Source organism: Carettochelys insculpta, chromosome 18, assembly GCF_033958435.1.
Source record: "Carettochelys insculpta isolate YL-2023 chromosome 18, ASM3395843v1, whole genome shotgun sequence".
In the NCBI taxonomy this organism is placed as follows: domain Eukaryota; kingdom Metazoa; phylum Chordata; order Testudines; family Carettochelyidae; genus Carettochelys; species Carettochelys insculpta.
Genome location: NC_134154.1, coordinates 3,438,337 through 3,464,527, shown reverse-complemented (window position 1 = coordinate 3,464,527; position 26,191 = coordinate 3,438,337). Strand labels below are relative to the sequence as shown.

Genomic DNA, 26,191 nt, shown 5'->3' with positions numbered 1-26,191 from the left:
TGTGTTCCCCTTGTTAGTGTTCGTTTTCATTGCTTTCAGCCTCATCTTTTCTAATTTGAGGACTGTTGGAACTTTTTGCATACTTGCTATGAACAAAAATACTAGTAAAAGGAAGAAGTAATGTGACTGAATCAGCAGAAATCTTACTCATCATGGCTTTGGATAAGGATATGGTTGCTCAGGCAAATTTTATAAAAATACTATTCTCCTGGTAAGAAATTCACATAGTTTCGTAGTCATGTAGTTAGGGCAGGGGTGGGGAACCTACAGCCCACAATCCAGTTGTGGCGCATGGTTTGCCTTGAACTGAATCGTGGGCCCGATCTAGGCAAGCCAGGGCCAGATCCAGCCCAGGGGCTCTGCCTGGCAGGGGGAGACAGTGACTCCTGCATGCTGCAGGGAACCACTTCTTGCAGGCACCACTCCCCATTGTTCACTTTGGCAGAATTGCAGCCATTGAGAGCAGTGGGGGACAGTGCCAGTAGGGGGCACTTCCCTGCATTGCACAGAGCTACACAGAGTTACATATGCTCCTCCTCCCTGGAGGCCATGCCAGGTAGGCATCTCTGCCCCCATCCTGGCCCCTCCTCCCTAGACCATACACCTCCACCTCCAGTCCACTTCTGCATCCTCTCTCCTGCTCAGATTCCACATCCCCACCCTAGCAGCCCTCTCCTGTGCACTGAGCCCTTCATTTTTGGCCCCATCCCGGAATCTAGAGGGCCTCACAGAATCTATTAGCCCAAGTCCCCTAGACTCTAGAGTGGAGCTTAAGAATAGTGAGGTGAGTGTCTGTTTTTCTGCTTCTCAGTTGGGCATCCCAACTGTGAGGGATTTTTTTTTTCTCCTCAGGTGGGGGCCAGTCAGTGAGAGTGGTTCCCCCCCCCCCCCCCCCCGCCACCTCTGAATTAGGGAACCTGCAGGCTGGCTGAGCAAAACCAGATGTACCCACAACTGGATAGCACTTGCATCTGAAATTTGGAAAACTTAGAGGGGGATATTAGGGGGGCTCTCAATTCATTGGGTCTTCTTAGCAAACCAAGCAACTAAACCATCTCTTTGATTGTCTGTAGAGCAAATAACTGGTTGGTGGCAGTAAGTTAAGATCTTCCTGCGTAACAGTACCTTTTATCTTAGCTATACCCACTTCTTCCCAATATAATGTGACTTTGTTGACATCCATTTGGAATAGTAGAGGAGGCATATGTGCTGTGGTGGTAGAATACATACGTGCATATGGAGATATGTATATCTTATAGAGCTGGAAGGGGCCTTGAGCGGTCATCAGGTTCAGTTCCCTGCCCTCAGCAGGACCACGCACCATCTCTGACAATTTTTTTTAAATCTATTTGCCCCATACCCCTCAAGGATGAACTCACAACCGTGGATTTCCAAAACCAATGCTCAAACCACTGAGCTCTCCTTTTAAAGGGTGGGCGTGTTCACAGAGCTGCTACCATGTGGGAAGAGGGAACTAGGATTCTTTGGTGGTTTAAAATGAGGGACCCAGATATGGGGGTTAGGTGAGAATGAGGGGGGCACACAGCCCCTGGTGTGGGTGGGGTAATGTGGGTGATGGTGTGTGAAGGGGATGATATGGATACTCTGAACCCATGATACATGGCGGAAGGATTAATGGATGGGAAAGGGAGGACCCTAGCATAAGTGAATATGAGTTAGTCTTTGGCATGAAGTGAAAATAGCTGCGTGCAGGGTGTCCCTGAATTAAGATGGGTGGCTGGGTGTCACACAGGCATTTTGTGGGAGAGGGAGGAAAGGAAGGAGCCACTTCTAAGTGCAGTGTACACTGCCTAGTGATGCAGTAAAGTATGTAACTAAATTAGGAAAAACAAAGCCACTTCTGGTTAAATAGGGGTAAGGATGTTTTTGATGAACAGTTAAATAGTTTTAAATTATTTCTATTTTTGATGTGGTGCAGGCTTATCTGAGGTGGTGATCAATATAGTATTCTGAAGTTGCTTTCCAAAAAATGAGCACTGCACAATACAAGCAAACCAAATATTTGTCAGGTTCTTCCCTTAATTATCTTGACATATGACTACATGTGCACCTCTTCATTTGACTGATAACCATGCCGCACTTGAAAGAGCTTCTTTTCTTTTTTCCATTAGTTCCAAGCCCTGCCACAGCCACAATTCCTCGCACTCCTCTCAGTCCAGGTCCCATGAAAACACCCCCAGCCGCTGCAGTGTCTCCTATGCAGGTAAGTGCTTGTGATGGTATTTAATCCTTTGTCAAAGAAATTAGGCCAAAGGTGGTGGTAGTATTATACAAATACTGATTGACCTGTGGGCAAAAGTAGTAAAATATTGCTTCAGGTTTCTGAAATGTAAAGTTGGATAAAATAACTTTTTTTGCCTTAGGGTACTTTTTAAAAAATTATTGCCCTGAAAGCCCCGTTCTGTTAAGATGAAGCAACATCCTCCCACCCCCGCCATATCTTACCATTGGTATAGAGGCAGTCTGCCTCTCTTCCCTCCCTATTTCCAAAGAGGTTGTCAAGGCCATCTTCATTCACCATGGAAACAAATCTTGTATGGCTGCCCCTTGAAGCAGTATTTTCTGTGGGCGTATGTTATAATGAAGGAACATCTTATTGCATGCACTGTCCGGGTGTAAAACTTCTTTAACAAACTGGAGTACTAACTTTGAGAGAATTTTTTTGGCGTGGGTGGGTCATTCAGTGAGAAACATTGAAAAATAAAATTCTGTAGTACTGATACTATTACTGTGCCACTGAGAATTAATATTCTTGTAAAATAGAAGGCTCATTTCAATGTTTCTGAACCACCTTTCACTTTCTAGTCCTTTGTCACAGAAAAAGTATTAATTTCCTTTGGGCAACAGACATAGGTTATGGTACTCTCTGCAAGACTGATCGTTGGGCTTGTTACAAATTTTTTTGTGTTGCGGGCTGCACTACAGGACCAGTATTAGAGGGATAAAGACATAAGTTTGCTATTTTAATTCATTTTCTAGAGACCCAGAGAGCTGCATTCTACATGTTGATTTATTTATTCTAGGGTCTGTCCTCTTTCAAGCCTCCCATCCCTTCATCCAGCTGACTGGGGATAACATTAAGTATCACAGGATTACATTCGTAGCAGTACTTTGAACTTATTACTCAGTTTTGGTTTCTTTTAACCTGGGCACAGCTGTTTTGTTTTTTCGGTGTTGAGATGAAGTTGAGACATGGAGGAAAGCCAGGAGGATTAAGCTTGGAACAGATAAAGAATACAGGTAGCTGGTTTTGGCAGGATGTAGCATCTTGAGGAATTATTAGTGCTCATTTCCTTCAGTGAATGCGTATGCTCACTTGTCTGTAGTTCTGTGGGATTCAGAGCACTGGAGGCCAGAAATGCCACCAGTTTATTTTAATATGTGGTGACACAATTTTAAATTTGGAACTTTCTAATAGGAAATAAGGGAAAAATAGGAAATAGGAAATTATCAGCTGATAGGAATAAGGGGATTTTGATGCTGGCAGGCTCCTTTTGAAAAGGACCCCCATGTAGACAAGCTGTAGGTGAGTAAACTGTGGCACTTTCGAAGTGCCGTGGCTGGCGGCATGCTGATGAGGTGCTGAATATTCTTTTCCATGCTTCATTAGTATTCTTCGATTTGGCCATTAACATGGCCATTTTGAAGTTTTTTGTAAGAATAGACGTAACCCTAATGTAGCCTTCTCTGGAGTGGAAATAACTCCCTGACAAAGGAATGGAATAATGTAACCGAAAAGCTTTGCCTCTAATTTCTTTTGAAACTGAGTGGTCTTGCTGATGTGTTTAACTATGCAGAGAGATTTTTCTACGTTGAACTTATTTACGTGGCATTACCGGTAAATGATCCTCGATAGTGAAGGAATAATGTAGTGAGGCTTAGAGAATTTCCATGTGTTTATCACATTGATTTCTACTGTCGTCCCCTTCAAGGCACTACATAATTCAGTCCAGCCTACTACTTAGAATTTTGGCCATCAGTTCACCTTACTGGTGATGTCAGCTTTCGTATTCTGTTTGTTATTCCTTATCTCTAGTTACAATCAAAAAGCAAAATTTAATTGTGTGACTGCCTAAGACAGTTCCAAGGTTGTCATCATGTCCATAAGATCTGACTTAAGCTGGAGGAGTTGTCCACTGTACAAGTACTGAATCCCCTTTGAACAATGATTTTGAGCTAGCACGCTAAAAATATAGCTGTGACAGCAGTGGCACAAGCAGAAGTCTGGGCTAGCTGTCTCAGCACAACCATATCTGATCTCCTGCTTCATACTTGGGTGCCTAGATTTGGTCTCTGCCCATGCTGCTATTCACTAGCTTGAATAGAGCTAGTCTGTATGTATGTGCTGTGGAAAGCATGTGCTCTATGGAAGGGTAAACAAATATACCTTTGCTGACAAAGTTTCTTTGGGTCAGTATGACAGTTTGTGTGCCAACACAAATCCCATTTATTCCCACTATGGTAAAATGGGTAGACTGTCAAAACTAGGTTTTGGAGTGAGAGCCATCTGCATGTAAGACCAGCTGCAAACATAGGCATACTACTTCCATGAATCTCCCTTGCTGAAGCAAGTCAGTATCATTGTGTGATAGAACACCACAGCCCAATAGCAGCATGTTGCAGTTTAACAGTTTCAATTCAGTATCTTTCTGTGCCCTTCCTATTCTAAAAAGAGAAGTGCCAAAGTGTCTCTTTTTTGTTCTTCCTCCTATTCTCTCTTCATGTCAGTACTGTATGCTGGGAGAGGTATTTCTCTTCTTTTCCTTCTGCTGATTTCCTCCCTTCCCTTGACTACTGGGAGATTGGTGTCTGTGATTTGATCCATTGTACCAGTACCCAAACCATTTTATGTGTGTCAGGCTTCCCTGGAAAACCTAATGTGCAAATATTAAATACTCGTATAATTTAACATTTTTAATCTTACTTTATGCACCTATTAAGTTTACAAAGCATAGCAATAACTGCCAGTATAGATAGGAATTCTTATTCCTTCCACTAAAATGCAGCCAACATGGTGGTGAAGTGGAGCAGCTGTTTAATAGTGCAGACCTATGTTGCAAAACACTTCAGGAAAAGAGTCCTCTACACTCTGTGTCACTTCAGTAAGAGGATGTCACCAACAATTGGACTTAAATGCCAGTGTCATACTTCACTTTGCTGAGCAAACTGTGATATGTTTAATCTAGTATTTTAAATTACTTTTCACTCAGGTGCAACATTCAAGTCTTAATGAATTTCCTGCTGCATGCTGATGTGTGACATTAGCAAATGAAGTTCAGTCTGGTGTTTCACACCTCCGTTTTTACCTCATCCTACAGCATTTAAGCAGAGCAATAAGAATTAGTCAATTTGGAGTATTTCTGGGATTGTCACTGTTCCTTCTTAAGCTGTGAGAGCAAAAATGCCTTTTCATTTCTAACTTTTCTTCCATTCTACTAGTATTTGCAGCAATGGGTGCTCTAAAGTTGACTTTCTGCCAGCTACCTTGAAGTAGGTCTTGTTGGCATAAGACTGAGTTAAAATGTCAGGGACAGTTGGCAGTCCTGCACCCCCTAGGCGCATGCGCGCACACACATACATGCACACAGTGAGGCTCCCACCACTGATTTATCTTAACCAGGGTTGACAACAATGGGGAATTTTTGCAAAATTTCCATTGTGTAGGTGAGGTTTCATCTGATTGAATGAGGCACTCAATGTAAAAGTAGACAAGAGGATATGTCCTTTGATGGGGAATTTTTAGTAGTATATTTCCCTTCCAGTAGAAATGATAAAACAGGGTTAAGAGAAAAGGTGAGTGTATAGTTTTCCCTTTTTTCTTCATGGAAAACACAATTTTAAAAGTTTGCATATTTTAATTCTCGTGAACTTGGACTGAAAGCATTTGTGTAAGTTCTTCATTGCAGCGCATAGCTCTGTTTGTACAGCACATAGCAAAAGCAGACCCAGTCCTGATTAGGCCCTGTATGATTAGGCTCTACTGTAATTTAAATATATGAAAACTTACAGGTAAGTAGACAGAGGTTGGTAATATGTTCGGGCTTCTGCATACACTTCTTAAAACTAAAATCAGTTACTCAGGATCTTGGCTAAGTGATATTTACTGGTGTCCACCAGGGTTTTGAAATAAAACCTTTGGCAGTTATGGTATAACTCATTCCATCACAGTTCTGCCTCTCGAAAAACATGTATGTGTAGGTTGCTTTCCTTTTTTTTTAAAGGGGTTGTGTGTGTTTCCTTTTATGAATCCATTAGTCACTCCATTGTTCTAGCCTTGGTGAGTTCCAGGAAATCTAACTTAATCAAATTACTTTCTGCACGATGGATTTCTGTATTAAACTAAGAAAGTACCAACACCATAACATTTAAAATAATTAGATTTTTGATGTCTGAAGCTGTTAACTTAATTATTTATGCTAGCAGATAATAAACAAGAGGTTATTACTATCTCGCAGAACTTTTGCCTTTAGCCTGAAAATGCCAGTGAGGAAAAAAGTATCTGGCACTAAATTTTCTCTGTGTCGGTGAGAATATGCACTTGCTGTCCCTCTCTTAGCATTGTAGTTATCTGTAATTCTGAGACCACTTTGTTGTTGTTAATCATATTGGGGTAGAGTCATCCTTACTCCAGTTGTAAATTAGTCTGTATTTGTATTTGAAAGTAACCTTCAATAACACTTCTCCCTCCAGTGATAGTGTTACTGTTTTCTAGATATTTTTAATTCTGCTTTTAACTCTGAACTCTGGTTTAGAATACGCCTGTGCCATTGCTGACTGACAGCAATATACCTTTTGCTGACTCCCATATAATAGCTGGTATGCCAATATCCGACCTTTTATATGAAGAGCAGGTATAATTTTGCTGTGTAACAAGGGTGGGGAGCCTGTGGCCCACTGAGCAAGCTGGTGCTTATGCTCCAATCCTGCAGCAAGTCTCTGAACTTTGGATATCCATCCTCCTTTCCCCGACCCCAGCAGCAGGGCTGGAATGTAAACACCAGCTCACCCAGCTTCTAGGGAAGCGCTGGCTCCCCAAGGTGAATTTGAGTGAAGTGAAAAAAGGTTCGCCACCCCCTGCATTATAAAATGTTTTGAGAACAACTCTCAATGCAAAGTCCGGCTTATTTAAGAGTGTGAGCATCTTGCATTATACGGCACATTCAAATGAGCCTTGCTTTAATGTCTGCATCTCCTGCAAGTTCTTAATGCAGTTAGAAAAGTGACCAATAGGAGCTACAGAATACAGATTGAGAGTAGTTTTTTATATCAATATTTAACATCCTAGCTCCCTTTTCTTTACTCTTCATTGTCTGTATTTTGTCCTTTTGATAATGTTTTGTTTTTACTATTACGATCATTGAATGTCTCTTCAGAACTGGCTTCTAGGAGTATGTTGATGTTACACTTAAAAAGTAGTTCTAGTGACAGGTCTAGTTCCTGCAGTAACTGTGTTTTAAAAAAGAAAAAGGAAAAAAAAAAGTCTGGTTCTTATTGGTGTCTGATTTGTGTATCAAATTACCTTAGTTTATATGTGTAGCACTATCCCTTACGTTCATGATCAGTTCAGTCAAGCAAAATTGTTTCTTGTACAGCATCATGTGGAATTAAGGCTCTGCAGGGCAAATTATTCCTATAATGACACCTGTGCTGCATGGCCAGTACAGATGTTGCTGGTTGGAATTGGGTAAATAATTCAGGTGCTCCATTTCTCCCTAAAATTCCTCTGAATATCTGTGACTTATCTACAGTAGTGCAAACACCAGGAGTATGAAATATTGAAAATTCTAAGAGAAAATTGCTAGAGTAGCCATAGGTGGACCTAATAGTGTCGGTATTGAAGGTTCACCAGAAGTAAAAAACAGAAAATCACATCAACTTATTTTATAAGAAGAAGAAATTACTGACAAACTGAAAAGTATCAGCTGAATAAGACCTTCACTTTTCTGACACTATTTCAAAGGATCTTTGCTTTTAAATTGATGTGAGAGGTCTAAAACTCTGTTCCTGTGCTTCCAGGTTGGGAGCATTGTATAGGCTCCGTGTTTATATAAATTTATCAAGAGTTTGTCTTGTAGGTGGGGAAATGTCCATTGACGTTTGAGGATGGTAGACTTGAAAAGGGAGGTCTTCCTTCATCCTTTGTGCCAGTGGTTTTCAAACATTTTAGACTGTCCATGCCATTGCAAATAATACAATCTAACACATACCCACATCTGAAATAGTGTCATAATGTACCTATGATTGGATTGCCAAGTCTTACTAAATAAAATTCATTTCTATCATTGAAAGATATTTCTCACATACCCCTAGCAAGAGCTCACATACCACAATTGCAAAACCACCATTATGCGGAGTGCTCACAGGGCTAGCTAGCCCAAAAATAGTCAGTGTAGTAAGTGACTACCTGATGATCCATGGTAGAGGAAAGATGTTTTTAAACATTTAGTGGTTGATTGGTTTTTGAAGAGGTGAGGGTTAGGTGCTCTTAGAGGAATATGGGGGCATATTTATGTTTAAATCTGAAACCCTTACCTTCAACAGTTTGGCTTTTCAATTTTGGCAGGCCTTTTTCCACTGTGTTTAGTATTTGGGAGGGGAATATGTTGGTAAGCTTCCAGGGCGTGAGTGGGAAGACTTGATTGAAGGGTTGTGATCTGAGTTACTAATGTATAGCCAAAATAAAATGTATAAATTCCTCTTTGAATTTTATCCTTTTCTTTGTTATAGCTTTTCCTTCCTTTGCTTTTGTAAAATAGAGAAAATGACTCTGATATGGTGGTTAAAGTTTAGGAATAAGTGGAAAACATTTGCTTTTAAAATTAGCTATCAGAATCAATTTCATGCATAGATTAGAACTAACTCTTCCAAGGCTTACTTGATTTGCAGCAGACAGCATATTTAAACAAATAAATATCCATCTTCCTAGCACTCATTTAGGATCCCATAGATAATCAGATAAAGAAGTGATGAAAGACAGTTCTTTTTCGAGTGTCCCCGTGGGTGCTCCACGATAGGTGTCGGGCTCGCCCGGCGCCGCAGATCGGATCTTCCAAGCAGTTTCTGCCGGACCGCGCATGCGCCGGTGCGCGCCACTCCCCTGCGCGCTCCTGGCCATGTGCGCGATCCGGTCCCCGCCAGTTCCTCTCAACCGCCGTCGGCTGCAGACGGAATCCAACTAGGCTAAGGCCAAGTAGCGTATTCAACGACTTAACTGTTTCTTTTAAAGTTTCTTTCAAGTACTTAGGCTACTGCAAGTTAGCCGGTTGTTATTTTTACAAAAAAAAAACAAAAAAAAAAAAACAAAAAGCAAACTACAAGCGGGACAGCTTCGCCAGTCCCAGTAACAAGCGCCGGAGGCCAGGAGCATAGGGCCATCAGCCCTCCTGCTGCGGCAGGCCATCGGAGGGGGAAAACAGCACAGAGAAGGTGCTAAGTACCCGTTTAACACCTGAATGACTCACCAACAATGTCTTCTTCAGGATTTAAAAAATGTGAGTCCTGCCGAGAGGCGATGCCAGCGTCCGATGGGCACAGTCTATGCATAAGGTGCCTTGGGGAGTCCCACGTTGCACAGAAATGCTCCTTCTGTGCTAAATTAACAGCCAGAGCAAGGAGAGACAGGGAGATGCGGCTTAAAATGCTGCTTTTTGACAAGGCCCTCCAGCCAGACGTGCTGGAGCGGCCGCAGCAGGAGGGACCCTCCGGGGCCCATAAAAGGAAAGCTGCCTCCCTCACCCCATCAGCGCAAAAACGGAAGAAAGCCTCCCCAGCCCGATCCCTGCCGGCAGCAACAGCGAGCGGGACGGGAGGAGCGAGCAGCCCCCGGCCGCAGCAACAGCTGATCGGCGGCGGCACGGAGAGCCACGTGGAAGCGGCTCAGCCTCCGATAATCAGCCAGCCGCCCCGCACCGCAGGCAGGGCGGCGGCTAAACAAGCGCCGGTACCGGCGGCACCGCAGGCAGCGGCACCGACCCCCGGGGAACCGGCGGTGCAGAGCACACAGGCACACAGCCTGTAGGCACCGAGGGACACCGCACGTGCGGCACCGCCTTCGAGCGTGCCTAGCACGGTGCGGATGGGGCCGGCATCCCCCGTGCATCAGGGGGCGGAGTTACCTCCTCCAGGGAGGGGGAAGGCTGCACACAAGAGGAGGCATTGCAGCCCCTCTCCGGACAGGGCTGTGGAGCTGCTCTCTCACAGCCCTCCGCTTATGCTGCAGACTCCAACCAGAAGGCGGGGGTCCCCCCTAGCCTACCTGGAGCCCCCTTCTCCATTTTTGCAACCAGCCTCACCCTGGCTGGAACCACCTTCACCCTTCCTGGGGTTTGAACCGCTGGACTATTATGCAAAATCGCTCTCTCCAGTGTCTCGACGATCTCCCTCCCCCAGTCGCAGAGGGTATGCACCAAGGGAGTGGTCTAGGTCACCCTCCCAAGAACAGTGCCTATACTGCCATGGTCGCCCCTACCACGCGGGGCATAGACACCATTGGCAATCTACTAGGGAAAGATCCCCACAGACGATCCCGTACCCCCGAGGGCAATCGCGACTGGGGACAGAGACTCAAGCATCTCGGGGGGACTGGCTATGGAACCCCGAGACTTTCCCTCCCAAACCTCTAGCGAGAGGGTGTACCATCAACAGCAGGAACCGGAAGGGTCCAGAGAGACGTATCCCAGCGGTTCCTCGCTCTCCTCCCCGGACGAGGCTACGGCCCTGGGGGACGTCCATCCTCCGGACGATCTCAAACAGTTTCAAGAGCTGTTTAAGAGGGTGGCCTTCACGCAAGGCATCCAGACAGCAGAGGTGCAAGAGAAACACCATAAGCTCCTCAAAAATTTGAGACCTCCGGCCTCCTCCAGAGTAGCAATACCGCTTGATGAAGCGATCTTAGAGTCCGCCACTACGATATGGCAGACCCCTGCGACTATTCCGCCTGTCCAAAAGAGAGCGGACAAGAAATACTTCGTGCCGGCGAAGGGCATGGAGTTCCTGTTCAGCCACCCACAGCCAAATTCCTTGGTGGTGGAGTCGTCGCAACAAAGATCAAAGACATCTCAATTCAGGACAGGGGGAACAGACAAAGATGCCAAGAAGCTAGAGCTGTTCGGCAGAAAGGTCTACTCCTCCTCCACTTTAACGCTGCGCATGGCAAATTACGCAGCGCACTTAGCGAACCATAATTTCGACAACTATTCCAGGTTAACCTCCCTCATGGACTCGCTTCCAGAGGACAAAAAGCCGGTGCTCAAGGCCATAGTGCAAGAAGGCTACACGGCCTCGAGGACGGGAGTTCAGATCGCCCTGGACGTTGCGGACACAGCAGCACGTTCCACAGCAACGGCAGTGGTGATGCGAAGGGAGTCTTGGCTCCAGACCTCGGGTATACCGAGGGATCTGCAGGCGAAGATAGTTGACCTTCCCTTAGACTCGCAGAAGCTGTTCGCTGCATCAACCGACTCGGTCCTTCATTCAAGTAAAGACTCAAGAGCCACACTCAGGACCCTGGGGATTTACACCCCTCCATACACAAAGAAAAGGTATTACCCTCAACAAAGACGGTACCAGTACCAGCAACAGCGCCCCCAGTACCACAGGGGTTACGAGCAAGGGCGACATCAACAGCACCAGCAGTACAGAACTCCCAGGCGACGTTCACAACAGAGCCGTGCGTCCTCGGGGCGGGGCCAAAGGACACAAGTTTGACATACAGATCCAGGGCTGCACCATCACTACCATCACACAAGGTCATCCGAAGCGGCTATTCCACCATCGCCTCCGACCATTCTACGACCAGTGGCAAAGGATCACCACAGACAAATGGGTGCTGGAGATCATAGCCATGGGGTACGCCATCCCCTTCCAGTCGCTCCCACCGTCACGACCTCCACCCAAGCCCCACCTCCAGGATGCCTCCCACGTAGCGAGGCTCAGGCAGGAGGTGGACCATCTCATGCTCATAGGGGCGGTGGAAAGAGTGCCGGAGCAACTGCAAGGGAAAGGGTTCTACTCCAGGTACTTCCTCACGGAGAAAAAGACAGGAGGCTGGAGGCCCATCTTAGACCTTCGCGGCCTCAACAGGTACCTGCGCAAGCAATGTTTTCAGGTGACCACAATCGCCTCCATCCTTACAGCACTAGACGATGGAGACTGGTTCGCAGCCCTCGATTTACAAGACGCATACTTCCACATAACTATCCATCCGGCTCACCGGCGATTCCTCCGGTTCATGGTAGGTAACGAACACTTCCAATACAAGGTCCTACCGTTTGGCCTCTCCTCGGCCCCCAGAGTCTTCACCAAGACCTTGGCAGTGGTGTCAGCCTACCTGCACAGACAGGGGGTATTTATTTTCCCGTATCTGGACGACTGCCTACTCAAAGGGGCCTCGAAGGGGGAGGTTCTGCGCATGATACGCGTCACAGCAACCACGTTCTCTTCACTCGGCCGTGGTTATCAATCTGGCAAAATCAAAAATAGACCCCACACAGGACATAGAGTTCATAGGGGCTCGTATAAACTCGGTTACAGCGAGAGTATACCTACCAGAGACTCGCTTTCGGGCCATCGGTTCCCTCGTGCAGGTCATCACCTTCAGCCCTACGGTGCCGGTCTTGACGTGCTTGCAGCTGCTGGGCCACATGGCAGCGGCGACGTTCGTAGTACAGAACGCCAGGTTACACATGCGCAGCATGCAGCACTGGCTGGCGAGTGTATACAAACCGGCAGTACACACCGTTCACAGGGTGGTGTCGCCCACAGCCGGAGTGCGCAAATCCCTACAATGGTGGGTAAACCCCAGGAACCTGCTAACAGGGGTACCCTTCCACCAGCCGCAAATATCGGTTTTTCTCACTACAGATGCCTCCCTCATAGGGTGGGGAGCGCACATGGGCGAAGAGGTGACTCAAGGACTGTGGTCACCCACGGAACAGTCACTACACATAAATATACTGGAGCTCAGAGCAGTGTTCAACGCCTGCAGACACTTTCGAGACCGCATACAAGGCAGAGTCGTCGGGATCAGTACAGACAATACCTCCACCATGTTTTATATAAACAGGCAAGGAGGAGCTCGATCCCGTGCCTTATGCGCGGAAGCAATCCGCTTATGGAACTGGTGCATCGCCAACAATATAATCTTGAAAGCCTCATACTTGCCGGGTGCGCACAACGTGAAGGCAGACCAGCTGAGCAGGTGTTTTGCACTCACACACGAGTGGCAGATCCGTCCCGATCTGCTACGGCCGATTTTTCCACGCATGGGGTTTTCCCCAAATAGACCTGTTTGCCACTCAGCACAACAAGAAGTGCCCACGATTCTGCTCCAGGGCAGGACTGGGATGGGGGTCCCTGGGGGACGCGTTCGCGATCCCGTGGAGGGGCCCCCTGCTTTATGTGTTTCCTCCCACAGTGCTGATCCACAAAGTCTTGCAGAAAGCCAGGAGGGAAAGGGCCCGGATGATCCTGATAGTCCCAACGTGGGATCGACAACAATGGTTCCCCCTACTCCTGCGCATGTTGGACCGTCCACCGATGCCTCTTCCGGTGGCGCCGGATCTGCTCACGCAAGCCCAGGGGTCCATAGTGCACCCGCACCCCCAAAGCCTGCGACTGCAAGCGTGGTTAATCCATGGCTCAGCTCCCTAGAGAGCACATGCACAGTGGAAGTACAGCAAGTCCTAGAAAGTAGCAGGAGGACTTCCACCAGGAAGACCTACAAGCAAAAATGGACTCGCTTCACGGCTTGGTGTTCTACCAAACAGCTGGCCCCCCTTTTGGTGCCTATACCTACAATACTAGAGTATTTACTGGACCTCAAGAGAGGAGGACTCTCGCTATCCTCGTTGAAGGTCCACCTTGCCGCCATCTCGGCGTTCAGACATGAGGAGGAAGGGCACACGGTGTTCGCCCACCCTATGGTTACCAGGTTCCTCAAAGGGTTGGTAAACCTATAGCCCCCTCGGAAACCGATTCCACCTTCATGGAACTTGGACCTGGTGCTTACCACGCTAATGGGACCACCGTTCGAGCCCTTGGCCACGGTTCCCCTCCGCCTCCTTACAATAAAGACGACCTTTCTTCTTGCAATTACGTCAGCTTGTAGGGTGAGCGAGCTCGCGGCAGTCATGGCAACGCCACCCTGCACTGTTTTTTCCAAGGAGGCGGTAACCATACGGCTGCATCCAGCCTTTGTTCCCAAAGTTTCTTCCGAGTTTCACATTAACGAACCTATTGTTCTACCCTCGTTTTATCCAAAGCCTCATAACTCCAATGAAGAGGCGCGCCTACACCTCCTGGACGTGAGGAGGGCGCTAGCCTTCTACGTAGACAGGACCAAGTCCTTCCGGAAGACGGATAGACTCCTAGTCTCCCTCGCTCCCAAATCGAAAGGAGAAGGTCTCTCCTCGCAGAGAATCTCAAAGCACATTGTATCCTGCATAAAAATGTGCTACGAGCTCAAAAAGACTCCTTTATCGGCCACTCCCAGGGCTCATTCCACTAGGGCGGTGGCGGCATCAACAGCCTTTTTCAAGGGCGTTGCGTTAAAAGACATTTGCAGAGCGGCGACCTGGTCATCCTACGACACCTTCGCCAAACATTATGCCCTTCACAGGGTATTCCAAGAGGATACCCGTCTCTCTGCAGCGGTCCTCTCGGGGGCAAGCTGCACATAATCCGATTACCCACCTCCTATCTTGGGTTACTGCTGGGTAGTCACCTATCGTGGAGCACCCACGGGGACACTCGAAGAAGAAAGACAAGTTACTCACCGTAGTAACGGTGGTTCTTCGAGATGTGTCCCCGTGGGTGCTCCACTACCCGCCCATCCTCCCCGCTTCGGATCTCTGTTAGTGTTTTGCAGGGGCACCCGAGGCGGTTGGTCGAGGAACTGGTGGGGACCGGATTGCGCACATGGCCAGGAGCGCGCAGGGGAGCGGCGCGCACTGGCGCATGCGCGGTCCGGCAGAAACTGCTTGGAAGATCCAATCTGCGGCGCCGGGCGAGCCCGACACCTATCGTGGAGCACCCACGGGGACACATCTCGAAGAACCACCGTTACTACGGTGAGTAACTTGTCTTTCCTCTTGCTGTATCATAGGAGTTAGATTTCTGGACACGCAGTTTTCCAATTTTTTGCCAGTCCAAAAAGGTGATGGTAGAGTAAGTACCCTAGTAACGCTGTATATGCAATGATATGTCGTGATCTGTATACTTGAGGCTTGAATTTTTTATCATGTCTTTGAGTTTGACTTCTCAACATGAGTTGGCATGAGACGCACCTGAGTCTTGTATCTCCTGAAGATAGATCAGCCAGTTCATTTACACATCTCATCATAGGTAAGATGGGAAGCCAACAGGAAGTTCATGTTAAACTTTTCAGTAGCCTGATCAGATAGTTGAATGTAAAAGTGTGATGGAAGGTATAAGGTAAGTAAATAATGAAGGTATGCTGTAACTTACATTAGATTGATTTTGAAACCAAATATTTTCCAGGAAATATTGTCAATAGTCTTTCCTGACTCCTTCTGTAAATTAACTGCTAGTCTGAGTGAATGTAGACAGTGATTATCGAACTGCACAGTTCATTCAACTACAGAAAGAATAGTGTGTACGTCTAATGGTAGAGGTTGACTTTATGGGAAAATACTGCAGATTTAGACTTTTGTAAACAAGGCGTAATCAGACTTGTATTGGCAGAACGGCAACATTCTCTATGCAAAATCCAGATTTCAAAAGAAATACGTATTTCCACAATATAGGCTAGTGGTTCCAAAACAGTAGTCCATGTATTATATGCTTCTGATCCATGGAGCGAATGCTATTGGGTCCCACAATGCTGGCTGTCCCTCTTTTCATTACAGCTAAAAATACATACATGCTTACCAAAAAAAAAATACTAGGAAAGTAGTTGCTGTAGTGCCTCAGCAGTGATATCCAGGAGGCTCAACTCAGTTTTGTGAATGGAGTGTGAGGTCTCTCAAAGACAGTGTATGGGTCATATTATGAAAAAGTTTGAGTTGTACATGACAGTGGAGTGAGCATATACAAAAAATACATTTAAGTGCAATTCTACTCTGAAAGTGAGTATAGAAATGGGATTTTGGAGTTCCACTTTTTCCCCCCCAGCGAGTTTCCGTAGGCATAACTGCTTGGAATTATGTAAATAGTTCAGTTTAAAAATAATGAATAAAACAACCCAGCTCAAATTTTGTTGAATAGTCTATGCACAGAGCAGTGAGAACTAGTATTGCTAAAAAGAAAAGACGTTGAATGCACACTGGTCAAAAATTTGTTAAAGTTGTAATAATTTTACATAGTGACCATTCAGAGTAGAACTGCAGTTCAGAGGACCTTCAGATAGAAAAATAATTAGATATGATCAATATTTTAACAAAGGTACATGCTTTCAGCTGTTTGTCAAGTGCACAAATTAAATAAGTATAAACAAAACCAAACTGTTGTGCTGAATAAAAATCACTTTTTAGTTCCGATTTCAATTCTTTGGTCCCTGTCAAGTCAAACCTACTTCGTTCCATTACAACAAGAAGTCCTGTGGCACCTTACAGACTAACAGATATTTTGGAGCATAAACTTGCATGGGCAAAGACCCGCTTCTTCAGATGCATCGTTCCATTGTTTGTTATCTTTGAGGAAAAAGGGGTTTGGTAAATAAGACGTGAGTGTGAGTAATGGAAATGTACAAGCAATAAGACTTAGGGCTTGTCTACACAGAGAAATTGCACCAGTTTAACTAAAGTTGCAATATTAAACCAATACAATGTTGTGTGTGAACTCTTTCCATATTTATGCACACAGCTGCATTAGTTGAATATTACATCCTTAGTTAAACTGATGCAATTTCTACATATAGATTGGATTTCAGGTTAAAAAGAAATATGCAGACCTTCTTTATACATCACCTCTCAGAAGCAAAAATAGGTTGAATTCTCTTTTCAAGTTGTCTTATACCAACCTGAATATATTTATGCCATATTCTGATACCACAGCACTACTATAAGCTTTTTTGTTGACTTCGTACAGTTATTAACTCATCAGATTTAAACTAGAGATTACTCACTTTACAGTTCATCTTGATGGGGTCCTCTTTATCTTCACATTAAATATGATTGTAACATGGTTATCTTGCTATTTCAGAGGCATTCTATAAGTGGACCAATATCATCCTCCAAACCCCTTACACCCTTGTCAGACAAAAGACCAAGCTATGCAGAAATCCCTGTTCAAGGTATGTTTTCTACTTCATTAGCTTTTCTTATGGTAAAACTGGTACTACTATTGGCTGGTAATTTGGTATCTTAATTGGGTAGTGGTATTTTCACTTCCTTTAATTGAGAGAAAAAAATATAAATATGCAATATGACTTAGACCCACAAAAAAAGAATTTCAGAGGGATGCGGAAACACAAAACCTTGGTACATTTGATTACATATGCCTATTATCAAAAAGATGCATGTATGGAAGAGACAAATGCTCGTGAAATATACGATTTTTTTTCCGCAGATATTCAAGAATTGCTGTCCGGAAGCAAATAATCCTTGTCACTTTTCTGAATGTAGTGGCTCTTTGCACAGTTAATCTATCTTTAAAAAAAATTGATGCCAAATCTTATTAAACATATTCCATAGATAATCTCAGTTCAAAGGGTTGAGGAAATCCTGAGCATCAGTGTATGTTTCTTTACTTTTCCTTACAAAAATTCTTGAAAGGATTCAATTTTGTTCATACTGATTTCAGTAGCTACCTGTTTTTAATGAAATATTATTTACTTGAAATTACATTAAGAACAGACTCATAAATTCAATCCTAAGAATCATATTTCACTATGACTTTATTGTTAGTTTGACATTAAATGAATGAGTAGCTTTTTCTATAAGTGCAATTTGTGATTATCAGCAAACTGGTTTGTGTGGAACATTTACTGACACTTGCTAGTTTTACATGTAGCTTTTCCAGGTCTAACTTTATGTGCCTGTGTCTGACCTTTTTTATGAGCTACCTCATTTCTGTTTCCTGGATGTGCAGCAGATAAGTTTTAGAAACTCTTTGCTTATGCAGCTTGTACCTGCCATTCAGTTGTGATAAATCCTTTCATTTTCAATCTGATAACTTTAGCTGGTTATACATCAGAATTCTAATGTTTCACTATCAACAGCCTTGTTAATTAGTTTAATTACCAGTAATTTTTATAGATTAGTACCACAAAGAAGTTAGTACATTGCAGTTGGTTTCCTCAGCCATTCCCAGCAGCGCATCTCTCACCATAATCATGGACTTCCACCCATCATGTATTTTATGCTCCAGATTGTTTTATATTTAAATGAAATGTCCAGTTGTGTTATCTGTTCTCATTAATTGTCTGATGGATTTATAGTCATCTGAACTTTTGGTCTCTGGAGCTCTGTGTTCCACTAATAATGTTCCCATGTGTGTTTTTGGTAAATTACTAGTTTTTTAAAAAAAAGTAGTTGTCTTGCCTAGGGTTGAATTTTGTAGAGTTGATGCTCATCTAGATTTTTGACAGTCACCCTGTGTCCTGCTATCAGGGTGATATGCATACATTTTAGTGTATTGAATTCAAATGCAAAAATGTGGTGCTCGTGAAGTTTTGCTACTTTGTCCCAGGGGCTTTCCAGGGTCTTAAAGAGGACATTTGTATGTGCTTATTATATTATTATGGTTTCTAAAGTTTCAAAATTAAAAATAATTGGTACGCTATCACATGTAAATAAATTAAATTTTCTTTGCTAGTTATCAATATTTAGTTATCATGCTTTGACAGTGAGACAAAAAATGAATTAAATTAGCAAGTGTTGGTATCTCTGTATCCTAATAGTTTTCTGCTCTAGTTAACTTTGTTTTGTCTGTCACTGTTCACAATGTGTCCTTCCTGTATGAATGAATTGTTTTGTATGTTGGGCGTAGCTGTCTGATTTATGCCTCTTTGGGAGCTTTTTTGTAGATGTTTTCTCAAGATAATCCCCATATAACTTCATGCTGTATGTTTCCTCTTTAACGATGTCTATGTATGCCAACTTCTGTGTTGAATGAATATTTGGGGTATTTGCACAGTGAAGTGAGAGGTCGTTTTTAGAATTCTGTGTTTTTATAAATTAAAATAGAAGTGCCTTTACTAAGTAAATGTTTAGAATCTTAAATTGTTGCAACAGAATACATGAATAGACCTAAGCATTAGAAATGTATACATTCTCAAATCTGTTTTGTTGACTGTAAGCATGTGTGTTCACAGTACTTTTTCTCCTGCAAGCATTCATATATTAAGGTTATTAAATGCTCATAAAAGCAGCTGCATAATTATTTTGTATGTGTAACATAATCAACTTGTAGCAGAGAGACAAATTCTGAACTTTAGGCATGGTAGGTAAGCAATCTGTTTCTTTTTATTGTATATATTAGGTTTGTTTTACATTTGTGTCTTTCCTCTATCAATGTATTCTGTTGATGAATTAGGTTCATTTATTTTTAAGCATTTCCTGTTCCTTTATTCAAAAATGTACTTGTATTAGGTATATTTTGCACTCTAACTTTTCCACGAGGTGTCTTTCATGTGCTAATTATTTTAAAGAATATTGATTTTAAAATTGTTTTTAATCTGAGATCAAAATGAGTCTTCTGTTTCTACAAAGTCCATTTTATTTCTAGATTTATCTTTTTAAGAACATTTTTTCATTGACTGCCCGTGGGCCAAATGAATCGTTTGTCATTTTAGTGTTTAAAGCAATTATTTATTATTATGCATGGAAAGATAAGATTTTGTTACAATGATGTATGTGAACTTCATAGAGGACGACAGAAATCTGTTAGCATCTCCTACTCCCTGACTCTCAGCCTTTTTTCCAAGTTTCATGATAGCAAATGATGGCAGCAGTCTACTAAGTGGTACTGTTGGTGGATGGCTAGGATGGCTCCATGGTGAACTTCATGGGAATGGACAAAACTTTGGCCACCAAGGTAGCTATGTAATCAGTTATCTGTCACAGTGAGCTAGGTAAACTGATTCTGTAGGTCATAAATGATGATCATTCTCCCCACTGATTTCATCCCTACAACTGAAATCTGCATAAGTGACACTTTTGTTCTTTTCCCCCTGAGCAGAACATTTGTTGAGAACTTCATCTACCAGCAGACCAGCTTCATTGCCAAGAGTACCTGCCATGGAAAGTGCTAAATCTATTTCAGGTAGTAACCTATATCTAGTTACCTGATTGAAAACAGAAGCTTCATACTTTTTGTGTTGTAGGTACATGTCCAATATACTCTTTTTTTAGGGAGAATTTCTTGTCTTTCAGTTGATAGATTCTGCAGTCACTTACCAGCTGATGTATACAAGCACCTCTTGCTTGTTTGGAATTATTTACTTTTAAATATCTAATCCTGCCTTTATATTTGAAGAAGCATAAAAACCCTTGATAAAACATTTTGAGCTATTAGATCAAATGGAACTGAGCAGCTTAACTCTGTGGAACCATTCCCTGATATGACATGTATAAACTAGAACCAAGATTCATGCATGACTCATCGTCAGCCATCCAGGGAATGGATATTCTTCTATAATCTTTCTTCCCAATGTTGAATAAAATTTTGATTTACAACTTAGACAGACATATTTGAGAGTTTAGTTTTTACTTTTTTTGGATATAGCCTTCGTAAGTGGTAAAATAAGGGCATCACACTCAGACTTCTGCCTCATCTAGCTTATTTAATAGACAATAGTTCAATATGCTTCTCATTATTCTTTTTCATTTGCATAGGTCTTCTCCCATTGCAAAGAATTCCATCCAGCTTATTTGTTTTAGATATGACATTGCTAGGTTTTGTGGGAGCTTATACATTGATAAATGAAATGGTTACTATGAAGCATTAAAATATATTCCTTATGATGTTACTTTACAGAGTTTCTGTTAATCACTTAGGGAAGTGAGCATTTTTTTAAATAAATTATTTTTAAAATATGCTTCCTAAACAGAGTGTTTACATGCACCATCAGTAACAATGTCATTTGTTTTATATAGAAATTTGATTCCATGCTCATTTAAAATAAAAAAGCCCTGAGCCACAGATTAATACATACAAGCCTTTATGAAACCATTTAACTACTTCCTAATTCCAATGTATATTTTTAAAGAAAGCTCCCTGTGCATTATGTGCAGCACGTATATTAAAGCACTGAGAACCTGGAATTTTTTCTGAATAACAAAGCACAAGTCTGCATATGTTCTTTTACTACCCAGTTTGAAAGCGAGAGCAAGAGATGTTTAAAAGAAAGTAAATAGTATGAATGGTGAAAAGTAAATTGTATTGTAAAGCTATCAATCCTAGTAATGTGGGTGAGAAAATATATTTAAAATAGGATTTTCAGTTGTATATTTTAAACATTCAAAAGAGTGGTATTTTATAATTATTTTATTTTAAGCTCTTTCTAATTTACTGTGTAAGTTATTTATGAATTAACGTAGTCCCTCATACCAACAGAAATTAAATCTGTCAGGAAGTATTTGAGGCATTTTGTATTTTTGTATTTCTCTGTCTTGCACAAATGCATTCAGTAGCTTGTTTGCAGGGTAAGGAAAACTCAGCTTCCCTAATTTTATTTAACTAGAAACTATTCTATAGAGAGGAAGAACATACTACTACACAACATGCTGAGTTTTGACATATATTCAGGATGTGAATGACAAACTGCTTGTCCTCTGGTAAATTACTGTAGCCTTTCTTTGTAAAGTGATGGATTGTCTGGATGACTTTTTAATTAAAAATTTTCATCAGGCAAACTTAATGGCAGTCCACACTGCGCCACAGTTATTACATGGGTACTTTTCATTCTTGATCAGAATCTTCCTCTGACTACTGATAAGGGAGCTAATAGGATTTCCTCTTAACATCATCTGCTGACTTTCACTCCTTTTATTTACTGAACTTTTAATATTTGAACGAATCAAAAATGAAAATAAAACTCTATTGTAAGTACCTTTGTGTGGACTGCAAGAAAAGATGTTTGCTTTTATGTAACATCTTCCTCACTGAAGACATTCCAATTCCTTTTTTTTTTCTTTGTTAGGGAGAGAGCATAAAGACATCCATTGAGCAAATTGCCCTTGCTTCATGTAAAATTTAATCATGCCAAACTTGGGTAATTTTATCAACTTACCCCTTTCCTAAAACTCTTCCATGAGGGTGAAATATCAAGAATTACATGATATAGACTTACATATTTCTTGCTTTATATATAGTGTTATATTTGTTTCTAGAACTCTTGAATTTTCCCCCATTCAGTGTCTAGACGAAGTAGTGAAGAAATCAAACGGGATATAAGTGCACCTGACGGAGCATCTCCAGCCTCCCTCATGGCAATGGGAACCACCTCACCACAATTGTCTCTCTCCTCCTCTCCTACAGCATCTGTCACCCCTACAACACGAAGTCGAATAAGGTACAATCCATTATTACAAAGTATATTTTTAAACTAGTATTAGCTTCACAGCTGTGAAATACAATAATATGGAAGCACAGAATTTAATAGTGTGATGGGTTCATGGGTCCCCAAGCGCTGCACCCCATCTGCAAGCAGGAGTGACTCTCACTCCGCAGGAGAACATCAGGTTTATTAGCCAACAGGGCACAGCATTTTACAGAAGAGTTAGTACAGCAGACACAGCCAGTCATTCCAGTTCCTGTTGGGGAGAGGAGGCCCTGAGGGGTCCCCAGAGCTGGGGGTTTGCCCCCTTCTTTGTCTCTTTCCCAGACCAGACTAACTGCTTTCAAACTCCCAGTTTGAATTCAAACCCCTCAGGCTCCTCCTCCCTCTTTGTCTGCCGTACAGAGGTGTCACCTGGTCGCCTAGGTTACCCTCAGCAGGAGCCCCAAACCCTCTGCGAGCCACACACGTATATCCCCTATCCCATCACGCTAGTATTAACTTCACAGCTGTGAAATACCATACTGTGGAAGCACAGAATTTAATCCTACATTAAACACCATCATTTGACTGACATGTTGCGGTAGTAACAGAGGGGTAGCCATGTTAGTCTACACTGCAAGAAAACAGCAGAAATATAGCACTTTAAAGACTAACAAAATGATTTATTCAGTGATGAGCTTCTGTGGGACAGACCGACTTCATCAGATCAATCTCATTTCTAATACAGGCTGACATTTACAAGTACAGAGGTCCAAAAAAATTGCAATAAAAACTGACAAATGAAGTACATAGGACTGAAGGAGTGGGTTGAGGGGTTGGGGATGTTGTGTCCGGCCTGAGATAATTACGAGCATCAAAGGAAGGGAAGCAGTCTTTGTAATGCGTGAGGTAATTGGTGTCTCTGTTCATACCAAATGTTACACTAGCACAGTTAATATTATGAACTCTTAGAAAAAAATCTTGTTTGTATATAAAATTCTAGAAAGGAGGTTTTAATTCAAAATAAATTAATCATAAAGTAAATGGTAACTCATTAACACCAGTGGAAAAAATTCCAGAAAGTCTTACACAATCACAATCAGTTGGTTTGGTGTGGTCAGTGTGCACTGTGATTGCCAGTGGAACTGTTGATTTGATCCCACTTAGCAGGGAAAATGTTGCAAGCTAAACTGAGTATATTCCATCCTTTATCCAGCACTTGGAGCTTTATTCTTTTCACTGAGGTGGGTACTCACTTTGCTAACAATACAGTAATGGCAAAAAGTAGTATATCAAAACTTACTGTTTTTCATCTACTCTCAGAGAGGAAAGGAAAGACCCTTTATCTGCTCTTGCAAGAGAATATGGAGGATCCAAAAGAAATGCCTTGCTGAAATGGTGTCAGAAGAAAACTGAAGGATATCAGGTAACTGCAAAGCAGTCTAGTATTGCACAGTCTTAACTGCAACACATGAAGATCTGCCAAAAGCACAAACCTGACTGCTGCACAGTTCTCAACATAGATCGAAATGAAACTGGCACGTGCTGTACTTTCTTGCTGGAACATATGCTACAAGTCCTAACCTAGCTAACACAAATAGTTACTTTTCTGTACAGTGTAAATGTTTGGGGCTTTTGTTTTTCTTAGAGACATCTGACCTTCCACTGAGGCACTTTGAAAAACAACAATCATACATATTACGTATTTTAAATTCAGATACAGGAATAATAATTTGAAGCTGATGAGGACTTGAGTATCCAGATTTCATAGGTCACTCTAGACACAGTTAATGTAACGCTTTTGAGTTTAAAAGTAAATTATTAGTAAGTAGTGAGGTTGTAAGACATGAGTGGGCAACAATTTGAGTGCGTGCTGAAGTGGAGGTAGGGGGGCTGCTACTGGGTAAGTTTCTGAAAGAAGCCATCCTCTGGCCTCTTTAAGAGAAATCTGTCCTGCTGTGTTGTGTCTCCTCTTCCTTTCCCTGCTTGCCACTTACCAACCATGCTTCAAATTGGAACAGCTCATCTGTGTGCCCCCTACTCTTGCCAGTCTGCAGAGATGGAGTGCAGGGGCAGGAGAAGACCCTGACTTCATTACTACCCTCTCTCCCGCACCCCCTTCCCTCTGAACAGCTAGAAGGAGAAGGATGGGGAGGTGGGGGGAGCAGGTGAAAGCATACTCCTGGCTGTGAGTACACACACACTGCTAATCTACTGGACAGGTCAGAGAGAAATGCTTGGCAGGCAAGATCCTGACCCTGGGACTGATTTTTACCCACCACCACTTTAAGAGGTTGTCTACACTTAAAATGCTACGCTGTGCTGTAGCACTTCATTGAAGACATTTCCTATGCTGATAGGAGGGTCCACCTCCCTGAGAGGGAGTAGTTACATCTTCAGAAAAATTCTTGTGTCGACCTAAGGGTGTTTGCATGAGGCTTTGGGTCAGCTTAATAATACCCACTTAAGAGGGTGACTCTTTTCACACCTCTGACTAACATAGTTAAATTTTCTAGTGTAGGATTAGCCAAGGGTGTATCTTTTTCAGTATCTTTCATTTAACCTCGCTGTTCACAGTGACAGATGTTTCTTGGTTTTTAGAGGTTGCATTGTTTCATATACATAATGTGTTAGGCTTTCTACTAAATTTTCAGCTTTCTTTTCAATTAGTGCTGATGTTGTCAGAACCTGAAACAACTAACATCATAGAAGAAATTTGGGGAACGATGATTAAATATTTTCCAAACAATAGAGGCTTCAGCCAACCGAACCAGGATGTTAAGAGTCTAGCCATGATGTACTTGTTTGGATAAATTGTATTGAAAGTGTTTTGAATTCCCAGCACAGGCCTCAGTTTAAAAACTTTGCTGTTTTTGGTGTCTTGAAACTCACAACACGGGAGGAAGCTGAAAGCCACGTAACAGGATGGTTGATCATCCATAGGAAAAGTCGGCTCTCAGTACAATAGAGTCTTTTTCTATAAACTCAAGTTGCCCCATCCCGCTTCCTGTGGCACGTCAATGATACCAAATTGTGCTATTCCTGAGTGTAAGTTTCTTTATGGAAATAGTCTTTCCTTGCTTTTTTTATAAAGGCAGGATGTTAGATCTTTCTCTTTTAAGCCTGAAAGTCTAAATGGAAACATATCTGAAGCTTGTTATCTCTAAATGAAAGATGCATTTGACAACTTCCTTAGTGTACCATGACAAAGTTATAAAACACTCAAGACCTTTCCTTCTCTGGCTGCGCACACAGACAAAGCCATCCTTTTGTTCGTATCAACTCACTACTAACAGTCAATCTACATGGACTTTTGTAACTGCTAACAGGAGGAGGAGGAGGAGGGATGACACCTCATATTACGTGACTTTCTGCATGTACTGCTGTTGCTGCAGGACTGTATCATCTCATGTCTCTGAGCTATATACACCTCTTTCAGAAGGAGCCAGACTAGTACTATTGGAATATATTAAGTTAGCTATCAGAGAAGAATGTATTTTGTTTAGACATCCACATTTATCATTTCTCTTTAAATTGTTGTGCTGTATTAAATTTGTTTTTCAAAATCCCCCTGAAATCTAATTCTGGTGTATGTGTGGGTATTACTGTTATGCTTTTTGTAATTCTATAAATGTATCCTCACTAAGAATTTACATTGTCCAGATTTTGTCATCTCAGCCCAATTATTCAAGCGTTATAAATATAAGGTGCTCTCTGGGAAACAAAATT

The 26,191-nt window shown here is 42.6% G+C and overlaps 1 protein-coding gene across 2 annotated transcripts in view; it reads left to right on the top strand.

The window, feature by feature from the left end:
* The window catches only part of SPECC1L (sperm antigen with calponin homology and coiled-coil domains 1 like), a 101,928-nt gene that overhangs the window by 42,049 nt on the left and 33,688 nt on the right, over nt 1–26,191 (top strand). Inside the window, exons 9-13 of one of the 2 annotated variants that reach the window (XM_075013001.1) lie at nt 2,133–2,224; nt 17,182–17,272; nt 20,161–20,244; nt 22,339–22,495; nt 23,786–23,888. In XM_075013001.1, coding sequence (XP_074869102.1) covers nt 2,133–2,224; nt 17,182–17,272; nt 20,161–20,244; nt 22,339–22,495; nt 23,786–23,888 — 527 coding nt within the window. Of the gene's footprint in view, nt 1–2,132; nt 2,225–17,181; nt 17,273–17,299; nt 20,017–20,160; nt 20,245–22,338; nt 22,496–23,785; nt 23,889–26,191 lie in introns of those variants that run through there. The other variant, XM_075013003.1, reaches the window with a different exon arrangement.